Source organism: Pelecanus crispus, chromosome 2 (assembly GCF_030463565.1).
Source record: "Pelecanus crispus isolate bPelCri1 chromosome 2, bPelCri1.pri, whole genome shotgun sequence".
Taxonomy (NCBI): Eukaryota; Metazoa; Chordata; class Aves; order Pelecaniformes; family Pelecanidae; genus Pelecanus; species Pelecanus crispus.
In genome coordinates, this window is record NC_134644.1 from 36,740,939 (window position 1) to 36,754,121 (window position 13,183).

At 37.4% G+C, this 13,183-nt stretch overlaps 2 protein-coding genes across 3 annotated transcripts in view; one reads left to right on the plus strand and one right to left on the minus strand.

The window, feature by feature from the left end:
• NUP42 (nucleoporin 42) overlaps positions 1–13,183 on the plus strand; it is a 223,017-nt gene that overhangs the window by 113,000 nt on the left and 96,834 nt on the right. The gene's annotated exons all lie outside the window — the stretch shown is intronic.
• Positions 1,000–13,183, minus strand: part of HYCC1 (hyccin PI4KA lipid kinase complex subunit 1) — a 34,466-nt gene continuing 22,282 nt past the window's right edge. For both annotated transcript variants that reach the window (XM_075704595.1, XM_075704594.1), the window contains 3 exons: positions 12,746–12,833; positions 12,051–12,210; positions 1,000–3,219 (listed from right to left, as the gene is read on the minus strand). In XM_075704595.1, the coding sequence (XP_075560710.1) occupies positions 2,663–3,219; positions 12,051–12,210; positions 12,746–12,833 (805 nt within the window). In that variant the 3' untranslated portion in view covers positions 1,000–2,662. The remainder of the gene's footprint in view (positions 3,220–12,050; positions 12,211–12,745; positions 12,834–13,183) is intronic.

Below are 13,183 nucleotides of genomic sequence, written 5' to 3' on the forward strand. Positions count from 1 at the left end.
TAGTACCAAGAACCTTTGCTTTTATCATTTTCTCAAAAAAGTATGAAACTTTATGTAGTCGCAGTTGTACCCATATGAGCCTAAGTCTTGGTTCAAGCCAGACTACAGCTAGAATTAGCAGGATAAAATAAAAGGATACACTAACTTTAACTGTTTGACTTGTAGCCAACGGTATTGTAAACATTATGTTACATATCTACATTTTATGGCATTTCAGATCCTTCAAAATTCTAATTATTTCTAGCTAAAGCAACTAAATCTTCTCAGTTAATAAACTTCTTTTATACCAACACCCAGCTTGAAAGAGTGTCTACTCTGGAGATAACTGAAACAATCATGAACTAAATGGAACAAAACCAGTAGAATTACTTAAAAATCCTAGTCCCTTAATGCTAACTCACAACTAATACCATCACAAGAAACATTTGTCAATGGCAACTTTATTTATCTATTCTAGGTTATGTTTCCATTTACTGTAAAGTGTTTCCAAAGTATTCTTAAACACTGGACTGCAAGAGCAGCTCAGGAGGCAGCTGTAAAGTTCTGCAGGTTATTTCTTCATAACATCTAGAACAAATTTCAAGGAAAGCAAGAGCTCTGCATTCAGTATGTGCAGTGCTAGCCAATGCCTGCCATCAGCTGCCTAAAACCCTTCTATTGCTTGTGGTTATGCATGCTCCAGCAGCCACATGTATTAGTCAATCTGAAACAAATGTGCTGAAACAAATGGGTTTTTTTGCAGAAAAACCTGTGAAAAAAAAGAGGCAAAATTTTCTGCTGTACAAAGTATTTACAAAAACATACAACTTCAAAAAAACCCAGTTTATTTCACTGGCCAAAGTATTAAACACTAAACAGAACAAACTTGTAGTTTATACATTAGGAATGTAAGTTTTCACGTAAAATTAAGAAAACACTTCACTGTAAAAAGGTGAAATACTGCATTACCAGAATAGAACAGTGTCACACAACAAACTGAAGAATGATAAAGCGTGGCACAGTCATGTTAGGCTCTCAGGTGAAGACAAACATCTATAGACTGATGCAGCTATTCCACATACTTTGGTGAATATTAAGAAATGTACATATCCAGTCTATAGTCTTAGAAGTGGAATTATACAACTTGTCCCTATCAACTGTGTCTCCTCATCTCTTGTCATTAATTAAACAGCTTATTAATCACTATAAACCTGAATAACATTATCTGCTTAAAAGTTACTTGTGCTTCAGTATAAGTCAAAAAGGGATATCTAAACTCATCTCCAGGCAAACAGGAAAGTCTACCAGAATTTTAGTGTTTGTTTTGTTACAAGGTTCTTGATAATAAGGGATCGCTAGCTGGACAATCGGGAATGACTATGCCTTAGATTTTCATCCTATTTCTACTCATAATAATATACTGTCTGTTTATCAGCTAATCACTGCTGCTGGAGTGGTTTTGTCAGCTATTGCTTCTCCAAATTTCTGCATAAGAAGTTTTAATGTCCTTTTTAAATTAAAATCTTAACATTATAGTAGTTGGTATCAAACAAGGTCACCAAACTAACTGAAGGTTAAAGGTTAGGTAACCTTGAACAGGCTGCTGTTTTAGAATTTCAAACTAGAAAAATAATAGATATAAAAGACTAGGAATTACAGTGCTAGTCATATTTACATTATAAATTCCCTTTGTGCTTGCAAGTTACTGGAAGTACACATCCTTTGGTAGCATTCTCTTAGTCTCAAGTAAGAAGTTCATGTTAAACACATTCACACTCCTGATTTGTTGAGTCGGTGCAAAGGGCCCATTCCTTATTTCCTATATAACATTATTATATAAGCACATCTCTTCCCTATAAGCAATAAAAATACTGATGACTGACTTTTCAATGAGTAGCACTGTGCCTGATATTTAAGAATCTGAAAGAGTCTGTCACACAATTTGTAAGTCTAACGAGTAACTACTATAGCAACTGATAAGAACTCCCATCCACAAGTACTGCTACTGTATGACTTTTGGCCCAGTTTCAAAGACATACAGAAAAACCAAAATGCATCCATAATTCAGACTCATATAGGCGTAAAGAAGTATGAACACTGTAACGTGTACTAACTATCATTACAAAAACCGCCATAACAAACACTGAACTGATGCTTCTAGTTTTAACCTTATATGTAAGTACAGCTTTCTCATGGCTAATTAAGAGAATGTTCTTACAATGCTGTTCCACAACTTCATGCCCATACTGCAACACTCTTCTTAAATAAAAGAAGTACTTGCAGTTTTGCCTATGCCAAGCAGTAGTGAAAAAGTAGAATCTGGGAAAGAGGCTCTATTTGTTCCCATACTGTGCACTCGTAAAAAGCCACACATCTTGGTCAGTGGCTAAACAACCAATCAATGCTAGTTAAACTGGTGAAGCTGTAAACTTCACATGAAGCATAAGCAATCAGGTGTATAAACACAGTAAGTCAAAAAGGAACTTTCCAAGCTATGAGAAGCTGATGTAAAATAATTACAACTGCTGTCTATTCACTGTTACTGTCAAATGTGAGCCAAATAAGAATTTATGGGCTTGAGGTTCAGAAAGTAATGTATAGCATATGAAGGAGCTTAATGTACCAAGTGCCAATATCAGCATAAACCCTCAATATTTTATTTTTCATACTTGCCAATTTAATATTAATCTGTTGACAAAGTTATGCTAATACTAGGAGGTCGCTGCTGATTAGGTTGTTTGCTTAAAATGGGAAGATCTGTTCTTTCTGTTCCATATATCAGTTTTTCCTCCTGAAGACTGCAAGCTGAAAACCTGTTTGCCTCTGTACCAGATACACCACCACGATTATTCGGTACTGTGACACCACTGACCTGTTCAAAGGATTTACTAAACACAGTAGTGGTCGTTCTGGCCAGACTATGGCTGCCAGGCTTAGGCAGGGACTGGCTAGTTGTCAGTGTCAGTCTCTTCAGAGAGACAAGCTCTAGATTCTCACTCATGGCTCTCTGAGTTTGTTTTCGTGACAAGTGTTCTCTGCAGGTTTCTCCTTCTTTTTCTTTTCCTCCAGCTTTGCTTCCTCCTGACCTTCGTTGGCTCTTCCCTGAAAGGTTCTTACTGCTCGTGTTGCTGCTGTTAGATAGGGCAGACTGACTTGTACTAGAAGTAGCCCTAGAGTAAAATCCTTCATCAGTTTCAGATACTTCTATCAGTTCTTCTTGAATTCCTAAATCAGTATTACCTGCATGGTAGAAAAAGAAATAAAGAATTAGCAATTGACTTTCACATTTATTGATTTTATGTACTGCTAGATTTTGATATTTACAAGCATGAAGCCATACAGCAACAGAACAGAGAACAGAAGACAAAACACTTACCTATTCCATTACATTTTGGAATTAAGGTTCATTAGGATATAAAGTTACAGCAAATAATGCTGCATTAACTAGATCAAAAAGCATGCCCACAATCTCATTTTGTAGTGATTTTGAAAAAAAAAAAAAATTATGCAGTCTTGTTAATTCATGCAGGAGATTAGAAACTTACAGATTAGAAGATACCACACAGAACAAAAAAGTGTAAATCTTATTTTGAGCAAGTGCTCCAATACATGATTTTGCAAAGCTCGTTAATCATAAAGGTATGTGATCAATGCCCCAGGACACCCAATATGGCACCTGCACATTTAGCATCCCAAGAATGCTTTAGGACTGAAAGGTCACCTTCTGCATCATAGGTCTTAGAGGTACAAGTTGGAAACTCAAGCACAACATGAGATCTCCAGTATACCATGAAAGGTGGAATTTGGGAAATCTGAGGTACACAGCGAGATATTTTTCACATCCATTTTGATGGATTCTTCATACCATTGATCACTGGATTTTGTAACCCCAATAAATATGCTTAATAAACTCCAAGGTATGTTGAGGCTTTCAGTGTATTTTCTCCAGATCAAATCAATCTACTTGTAAGTATGTCGTCATTGACTGTGGCACAGACAAAGCTGTGTGCAATACATGCATTTGTGTTATTACACATGCAAATATATTAACTGCATACTTTAATTCTCCGAACATGCAGCAGTGACCTTTTCAATCAACAGTGGTACCTTAGAGTGCAGCTACAAGTGCTCTGCTAAAACTGCACTCTGCCAGATGAGTTTATTCCATCCTCCATCATTTTTCTTACAGATTTTTGCCTCCTGATTTCTGGCATGCCTTTGCTGTCAGTTCTAGGATCTGTAGCTGTTTCCTGTACTCCCTGTAAATGCTGAACATCATTCTCTGCTAGTGCTCTGCTCTTTTCCCCATTCCCGGTCCTCTCTCCAGCCACACTTGTGACACTAATCTCAGGTATGATAAAGTTGCCCAATTCAGTAGCATCATTACCATTCTCTGGTTGTTCTAGAATTAAAGATGGATAAGAAAAAAAACAAAAGATGTCTGAAACAAAACATGAACAAAAGCCAATAGATACAGATGACTAACGCATTATGAATTAAAGCAGATGTACACATATTAACCTTTTGTTAATTAGCAACATTAGCAAGTATGGAATTTTGCTTTATTTCTAAATTGCAGGCTTCAATCTTCCAATTATTGGCCTGCATCCACATACTGGAAAGCCCCATGCTTGATCTTTCAAAATTGAAACTTCTGAGGACCATTCAGAAACAAACATTCAGAGATTATCAGAAATCAAAGAACTCTCCATAATTCACTTTTATGACTATATTCTCTGTATCACCATGCTAAAGTGAAACTTATTTTTACAATGAAATGGCACATCAACTTCATGTGTTACCATGTAAGACTAGAAATTCTATACATACAATGTCATGATGCTATGCAGTGGTCAGCCTGAAAACTAACAGTGAAACAACTAAGACAATTCAAGCACACTTTGACTTCCATTTTCTTTCTTCATTTCATAAAACTATTTTCAACCAGAAAGATATTTACAGGTAGGAAAATTCTCCATTTACTAAAATCAACTTCTTCAGATAAAACCCATGGAGTTTTACTCCAGCTTTTGCCACCTACTCATAATGTAACATAAATGTTGATCTCAGTCTTTTTAAGCTTCTTATATGAACTTACAACTAAATTAGTTTGCAATAAACTTATTTGTGTCACACAAGTCAGTTACTAAGTACAGTTGAGAAAACAGGGATGATTAAGGTGGGGAGAGGGAAAGCACCAAGACTTTCTGCAGTACTGGGGGGAAAAAAAAAAAAAAAAAGGAAATTAAGGCAAAACCCCATGCAGCTTAGTTCTCAGATTACTTCTTTTCATCTGGGTAAGTCATCAACAGCAGATATACAAGTGCTCAGCCTGGCCAAAAAATTATTTCAAGGCAGTCAAAAATTTGTGCAGACATAGCCAAAAATCCCCAAGCAAACAGAAAACTCCACTGCCTCTCAAAGTGTGAGAATGATGGTTGTGTGTAAGCACAAGAGATTTAATAATGATATTCAGTGATAAGAATGCAATAGTTTCTACAAGGTCCTGGTAAAACAAATCACAACTCAAAAGACGCCTGCCTACATTAGATGAAGACAGGTTTGAGAAGGATGAACTCTTGAGAGGAAAAAAGTGAAAATAAAAATGGGAGGTGAAGCTTTATGGAAATTCCAAGTATATGCAAGTAACAAGTTACAATCCTAGTGACCTGTCAGCTCCACAGTGTTTGAAGTATTCTCAGTATCTGAAGGTCTTTTAAAAAGTGTTCAGAATTGCTTTATCAGCACTAGCTCTACAACCACAAAACTGCATTTAGATGACCTGGAGAAGAAAAAAAGAGAAGCCATCAGTTACAGATAGTCACGGCACATCCTCCATGAAGATGTATACCACGGAAATACAAGTGAAGAAGAGCAAGAACTACACTATATGCTACACAGTTATATATTCTATGGCTACATATATATACACTATACGCAAACACTATGGCCACAAACTTGACAAGACTAAAAATGCACTAAAAGCACAGCTCAGAATAAAGCTCAAATGAATCCCTGTGTTTTATTCATAACGCAGCTCCTTCAGACCTGAGAATTAAGTAAGGACCGCCCAGACTATACTGCCAGTTTGCTACTGCACGTGACAGAAGTTGGCTGTACAGATGTTTAACTGACATTATGAAGTCCAAAACCAGAGGAATTTATGATGAGATGATTTTTCACAGCAGGAGCTCTAATGCTTTTTAGCTGAAGGGGTTCCTCTCTTCCCCCTGACCCCACACTGAGGACTCTTGTGCGGGCACAGTGTACTTCTGGGTCAAGCGGGCTACAGCACCGGGCTTTTTGCTAGCATTTGTGCTGCCTGCACTTACCACAACAATGAAGTCTCAGAGCTAGAAAGTTATTCTGGCAGGGATGGACATCATTGTCCCTTGCTGCAAGAGCTATCCCCGATTTTACCTGCAAATGCTAAGTATCATGATTCTTTCTAACTAGTCAACTACTAATGAAAGTTTCTATTTAACAAGTTGTACTATCGAAACGAAATGGCATTAATAATTGCTGCTATTAGCCATGAACTTCCTGATATTTGGCAGGAAACTCAAGTTAGAACTGTTTCCAAGTGTTACTCCTTCTAACAGCACTTTCTGCAAAAGTCTTCTGTCATCAGTAACAAAGGTAGCAACCAAGCACTGTGAACTGCAATAGTAATAGTAATAAATAAACGACAGTAATAATAATACTACTACCACCAAATATAGCCTTTTTTCTAAAAACATAGGAGCACAGATGTTAGTGAGAAGATCAATGCTCTGATTGGCCTCATTGGTCTAATTTTACTAGAGTGAGGTACCTGTGCCTGTACTATGGCAATCTTCAAACTCCTTCCTGCTAACCCATCAGTGCAGCTACAGGCACCTTATTTCAGCAAAACTTCTTCCCAGGATCCACCAATCTCCATATGCACAAGCTGATTCTGCTAGAAACTTCCTTTAGAGCCAGGACACCAGAAAGAGGACACCAGAGAGCTTACTGTCAGTTCCTTCCCCACCAAGGGCACAAAAGCACTAATTAACAGCATCCAGCTCCAAAGAAAGGAGACTCAGAGTGCACAGCAGAAGTCAGAGGAACAGAGGAAGAATTTTTTTGTTACAGATTTTTGTATAATAGTGATACTTGTTGTTTGGTGGTGTGCATTTCTAAATGCACTATCCTGCTGTAATATCAGCACTCTACCCATCATTGCTGCATTCCCACAGCTGTGTAACCATTACCACATGAACTGGGGGGAAAAACCCAAAAAAACTTAAGAGTTTTACTCAACTAAAAGATTAGACATAATTGTGCTAAGTGCTATTAACTACTTCTAATGAAAGGGAATATACCTTTCTCTGAGCTTAACACTGAACTACAAGAGGAAATTAATGAAAAAATAGGATACTGGGTATCTCAACTCCTATTAACATTGTCTACCATAGCACCTACAGTCTTGTGGCAGGGATAAGGCTACACAATCCATGTCCTTCATAGTAGCATCTCCTCCTTATTTTAAAACTTAAGAACGCCTAAAACAAACCTTCAGCTTCGTAGTGCTTGGTTTTGAAGATAATACTGCTTCAAGCTGGACAACTCTGGGGGTCTATCCTTTGAGAAAGAGATATTAATACCCAGTGCACAAGGCAATGTAGCAAAAGAGAAAACAAAGGACACTGCTAAATAGGGTAGAGACAAAACTGAATAATTATGTCAGTTTGAAAGTTTATATAAATATGCCCACAGCAGTTGAAGGAAAATGCATTTGAAGTCACATATCTGAATGCTTTGAGTAGTACAACCAACCTTGATAAATGCATTTCATCATTACTAGTTGCTAAGAATTAATTCCAAAAATATTTCAATCATAGTCTACCTTATTATTATGGTTGCCTACATAATTTACCTCAGACTGCACAGGCAAACTGCCCATTTGGATTGTAATTCAATTTTAACCACCACAAGCTCAGGCTGCATTTCCTGCACAATGATGTTAGCATTTTCAATTATTTACAAAAGCATCAAACTTATATCCCAAAATTAACATTCATTCCAGATTCCTAAACCAAAGTTATAACTATTTCAGGAATTAATACTGTTTCAAAAAAAGTAAGAAAATTCTCTCCACAGAGATTCAAAGACTAATGTTTCTAAACCTTGTGTACTACAAAGTCAGTTTCTGCATTGGGTAAAAAAAAAACCATCTTGTCCTACTTCTTTAGTTGATGTGTTTGTTTTTGTGTTACGTATCTTAATCTGCTTAGCTCGTCTTAGTCTTACATCAGGGTATTCCTCTTACATGCGTTACCTCTACACACAGCAGTTTTTCCCTGGAGCAACCCTTTTACGGGGCAGTTTAGCAGATTTTACATTAGTAAGGAAAGCATTGCTAGGGCTTGCTCTGTTTTTTTCCTAGTTTCCACAAATAACCATTCATGTAGACTTTTACGTCCCTTACACACTGTCTGATTTTTCTGGTTTTCCTCTATTTGTGAATGGAAATGGAGATGCCACTCAAGGCTTGTTTTTAAAACATGAACACTACAAAAAGCTAATGTTACATAGAGAAGCTGTTTTTCCTCTTTAAGCTTTATGATTTGCAATCCAATTCAATAGCACTAAACAATTTGTTGATAAGTGGTGGCTAGTATCAACTGACTCTAAATACTGTCCTCTTGTGATTAGATGGATCCATTTTGCAAACAACTTTCACCTTTAGTACCTCTGAAGTACCTACCTTAGAAGTCCAAATTCACAATACCAATTGGATTTTTAAAAAAGTCCTTCTAAGAAACAGCTCTAATGAACGAGTTACAGGGCTGAGCATCACAACAAGATTAAATGTTAAGTCAACCTTTTTTCAAAACTGACTTCAATCTAGAGTTCCAGCAAATGCTGGCAAGATCTAATGTCTGAAAACTTTTATAGTAAACTGAATTTTTTAAAAGATAAAAAAATAAAGCCCATGCTTCTCCGCTAGAGACGTGATTGGCTGTAATTTGTTTATTTTATTTATTTTACACAAATAACTAGTGATTGAAAATTGCTGCCCTTGCTTCCCAAGGGATACTTTGCTTCATCAGGTCTTCTGGTCCATGTAATGTATAAGATCAAACTACATCTCAGCTGTCTCTTCTAGCTTCCTAATCCATTTGTACAACTCATTTTTATTATACTGAGTCATAAAAATAAAACCCCCAATCACATTTTTTCCCCCTTACACCATGGGAGAGAAAATAATGGCCAGGAGGTACAAGGTTGTCCTCTGGTTTCTACCAATTCCAGTATTTATTTTAACTCAAACAAGCATCTGCAAGCACAAGCTTCACCATTCTTTTGGCATGCTGACCCTGAAGATCTATTCCATACCTTTCTTTCACCAGGAATTGTGGGGCACTGAACTATGTCATTAGGAATTTTGAAATCAGAAGACCATCCACTCTGACTTTAAAAAGGTTTTTCAAGTCACAAACAACAATTTTGTTAGTATGTTATAATGAAAATTTTGAGCAGATTAGCTGAAGTGGTATATGCATGGAACGTCTACAATTTAAAACAAAACAAATCAGACAGTCAGTTAGTCAAAGATACCAGAGACTCAGTTTTGACCTTTAAACTAGCCTAATGTTTACATAGCCTTCAAATTTACAACCACTCCCACAACCTGCTATACAAGTTTCCCTCCACTCCCACCCTACACCAAGTGATTTTCTTTCTTTCTCTTCATTAAATCCTGTACCATTGAGGCAAATCCAGTTTTCCCAATAACCCAAATAAAATGTTGACTAGAGCTTTTTTTTTGTAAAAGTCCTTAATCTTTCAATCCTCATCCATAAACATTGACTACTCCTCACGTGGGTCATACTAACTAGATTATCACCATTTCCCTCAACTTCTCCTGCTTTATGAGACTCCTATGAAACACAGCATTCCTCCCCATTTCCGAGTCCTACTGTTACTCTCATTTCCTTTTCACCTTACTGTTATCTGCTGCAGGGCACACTTGTGCCACCCATTTTTCCTTGAACTTCACCAAGCACCGCCCCATGCAAGAAGGCAATAATTGTAAAAACTTCTAGATTTCTGTATTTGTTGAAAAAGTTCCATTCTTATAAGGATAGCTCCAACACTGATTCTATAACATTTCATTTTTTCTGTAAACACAAAGACAAAAGGAATATTTATTTTAATACACTTTCAATTGCTCTGAATGAACTAGCACTCAGTATCCCCAATCTGTGTTCCCTTCCACCACCTCATTTGAACAAGCATCAGAACCACTCAAAAATAAGAGCTTCAGAGGGCATTTGTCCATTTAAAAGCTGAGCTATCATCCAGTTTTCTTGCACCTGGTTGATAATCCCTGCTTAACAACTGTAAGCCTAAAGAAAGGAAATAAATAATAAAGACTAAAATGGTCCCTAGCAGTCTTGAGATTTCAGTAGTAACTTGCTACTGGTCCTCACTCAAGTTAAAGACAATAAGGTTATGCTCCTCAGCTTTGACTGACAGTTTTAAGCAGTTTTTAATCAACTGAAAAGAAGTTCGGTTATTTTACCTTTCTTTGCCCCTCACCCCCTCTGGCAGCTTACTGTTGGTACTACTACTACCAATGTGTACCATTACTGCTCAGAAAGCTCTACCATTATTTTAAAGTCATCTTCTACCAGCGTATTTATAAATAATTTTCTCAACATTTACCCGAATTACCTCTCTTCCTTTACAAGTAACTTGGCGATACTTTTCTAACCAAACTGCTCATGTACTACAAAAGCTCATACAGTACACATCATACAGAAATTTTTATGACGCTACTTCAAAATCTTTATTGCATCTATTAAAGGAGCATCCTTATCTACACTCACTCGCTTAGCCTGTCATCAGAATTACAAGCCCAGCAGAACAAGCCATTGCGAATTTTGATCACTGGTCCAGCAGCTCTTCCCTCATCTGAAGATGGTAGAAGAAGGGGAATATAAAATGTTTCTCCTTTTGCAGTATATTCAGCACTGTTTTTTCTACTTCTCAGCCCAGACCTGTGTTCTACTTCGTGGAAGCCCTTATATTCGTTTGCCCAAACGTGCTGGTTTTGGCTGGGACAGAGTTAGTTTTCTTCATAGTAGCTAGTATGGGGCTATGTTTTGGATTTGTGCTGAAAACAGTGTTGGTAATACAGGGATGCTTTCATTATTGCTGAGCAGCGCTTACACAGTCAAGGCCTTTTCTGCTTCCCACCCCACCCCACCAGCGAGTAGGCTGGGGGTGCACAAGAAGCTGGGAGGGGACACAGCTGGGACAGCTGACCCCAACTGACCAAAGGGATATCCCATACCACATGATGTCGTGCTCAGCAATATAAAGCTGGGGGAAAAAGAAGGAAGGGGGGGACATTTGGAGTGATGGCGTTTTGTCTTCCCAAGTAACCGTTACATGTGATGGAGCCCTGCTTTCCTGGAGATGGCTGAACACCTGCCTGCCAATGGGAAGTAGTGAAGGAATTCCTTGTTTTGCTTTGCTTGCATGCGCAGCTTTTGCTTTACCCATTAAACCATCTTTATCTCAACCCACGAGTTTTCTCAGTTTTACTCTTCTGGTTCTCGCCCCCATCCCACTGGAGGGAGCGAGTAAGTGGCTGTGTTGTACTCAGTTGCTGGTTGGGGTTAAGTTAAAACATAGCAATTTGTCCCTCTAACCTTAAATCCAATTTTTATTTAAGTAATTTAAGACAGATGAGGTTCTGTGGTAAAGTTGTTAAATACTTGCTTTGCTTCAGATACAATACATTACTTTTCAGAAGAAAACAGGGACATTGGCCTCTTTAAAGAATCAATAACTTTGTACAGCTCCCTTTAACAAAAAAGTTTTTGTGTGGGTTTTCTTTTTTTAAAGATGATTAAGGAAATAAAGAGTATACTTCATCTGACCTGCATTAAGGTTCCCATTCACCAGTTAAGAAAATAAAGACCCCCAAACTGCTGCTTGCTTACTAGCAATGAAGATGTGCAATAACAAAATTCTCAATGTTATTTTAAACATGTGTAAAAAGCTGAGAATTCATTGCAAAATGTGTTTCTTACCATGCCTTTTCCATCTATGCCCTCGGATAGACATACTAGTCACAGCATTTCTTGATATTCTGGATGAAGTAGGTGTAATTTCAACCTGAATGCATCTTGTACCTTCTTTACTAGATTTCATGGCACCCTGAGGCAGTGAAGCTTTTATTGCATTAGCAACCTAGAACAGAAAAGATGCAGTTAAGTTCTTAACATAAAGATCCAAATTTTAAAGAATTCTGTGAGGGGATTCTTATTACTTCAAGAAGAATACTGTGTACAACTCCAGTTTAAGGTCAAAAAGCACGCTAGCTTTTTGCACGGGTTATAAAGAATGCTGGTTGAAATTACCTCTCAGAACTAAGGTTACATTCAATACCTACCACTTTTTAAAACAAAGTTTCCAGTTTAAAGATGTGGCTGTTACTTAACATGAACTTCAGAGTGCCTCTGCACTATCTTCTAAGCTTTCAAGACTTAGAAGCGTTCTACTGAAAATAGGTTGTTCACTAGGGAAGATGACAAAATAACGAAGTACATTGAAAATACCTGTGCATGTGTGTGTATACTTGCAGATCTAGCTACTCACACAAGCACAGTCACATAGACCTCATGGGATTTAGTTTCCTGGTGTGATGTTGCATTATGCACGTTCAGTGGAAGGATTCTTTAAACTAAAAATTCTGCTCAAAAAAATGTTGAAATACAACACCTACCAGCAGAGGTTCTGGATACAGTTCCAGCTGTGCTCTATACAAAATGTCATCCATGGCTTTACGAGCCAGATCCCATTCGCCATTATAACTACAAAGGTAAATATATACATAATAATAAGCATCTATATCAACAGATGAACCTTCTTGGTCACATAACCTTCACAGATTTAGTATTTCTTGAGAGCTCAATTTAGAGGAGTTGAACTACTTGCGTTCATTAGCAGTAAGCCTGCTATTTAGAGAACTTGTTCTGAAGTAGCGTCTATGGAGACAAAGTTTTATTTCCACTGGCCACCCTGAGCAGTTTAACAATGACATAATTAGTTATTAATAAGCTAGTCGTGAAATATTCTGAAATTCGAACACGGTTGTTTTAATATTACTCCACCTTTTGAGTACTCCTGTGTTACTAGTCTCTAATTATTTCAGTCAGTAAGA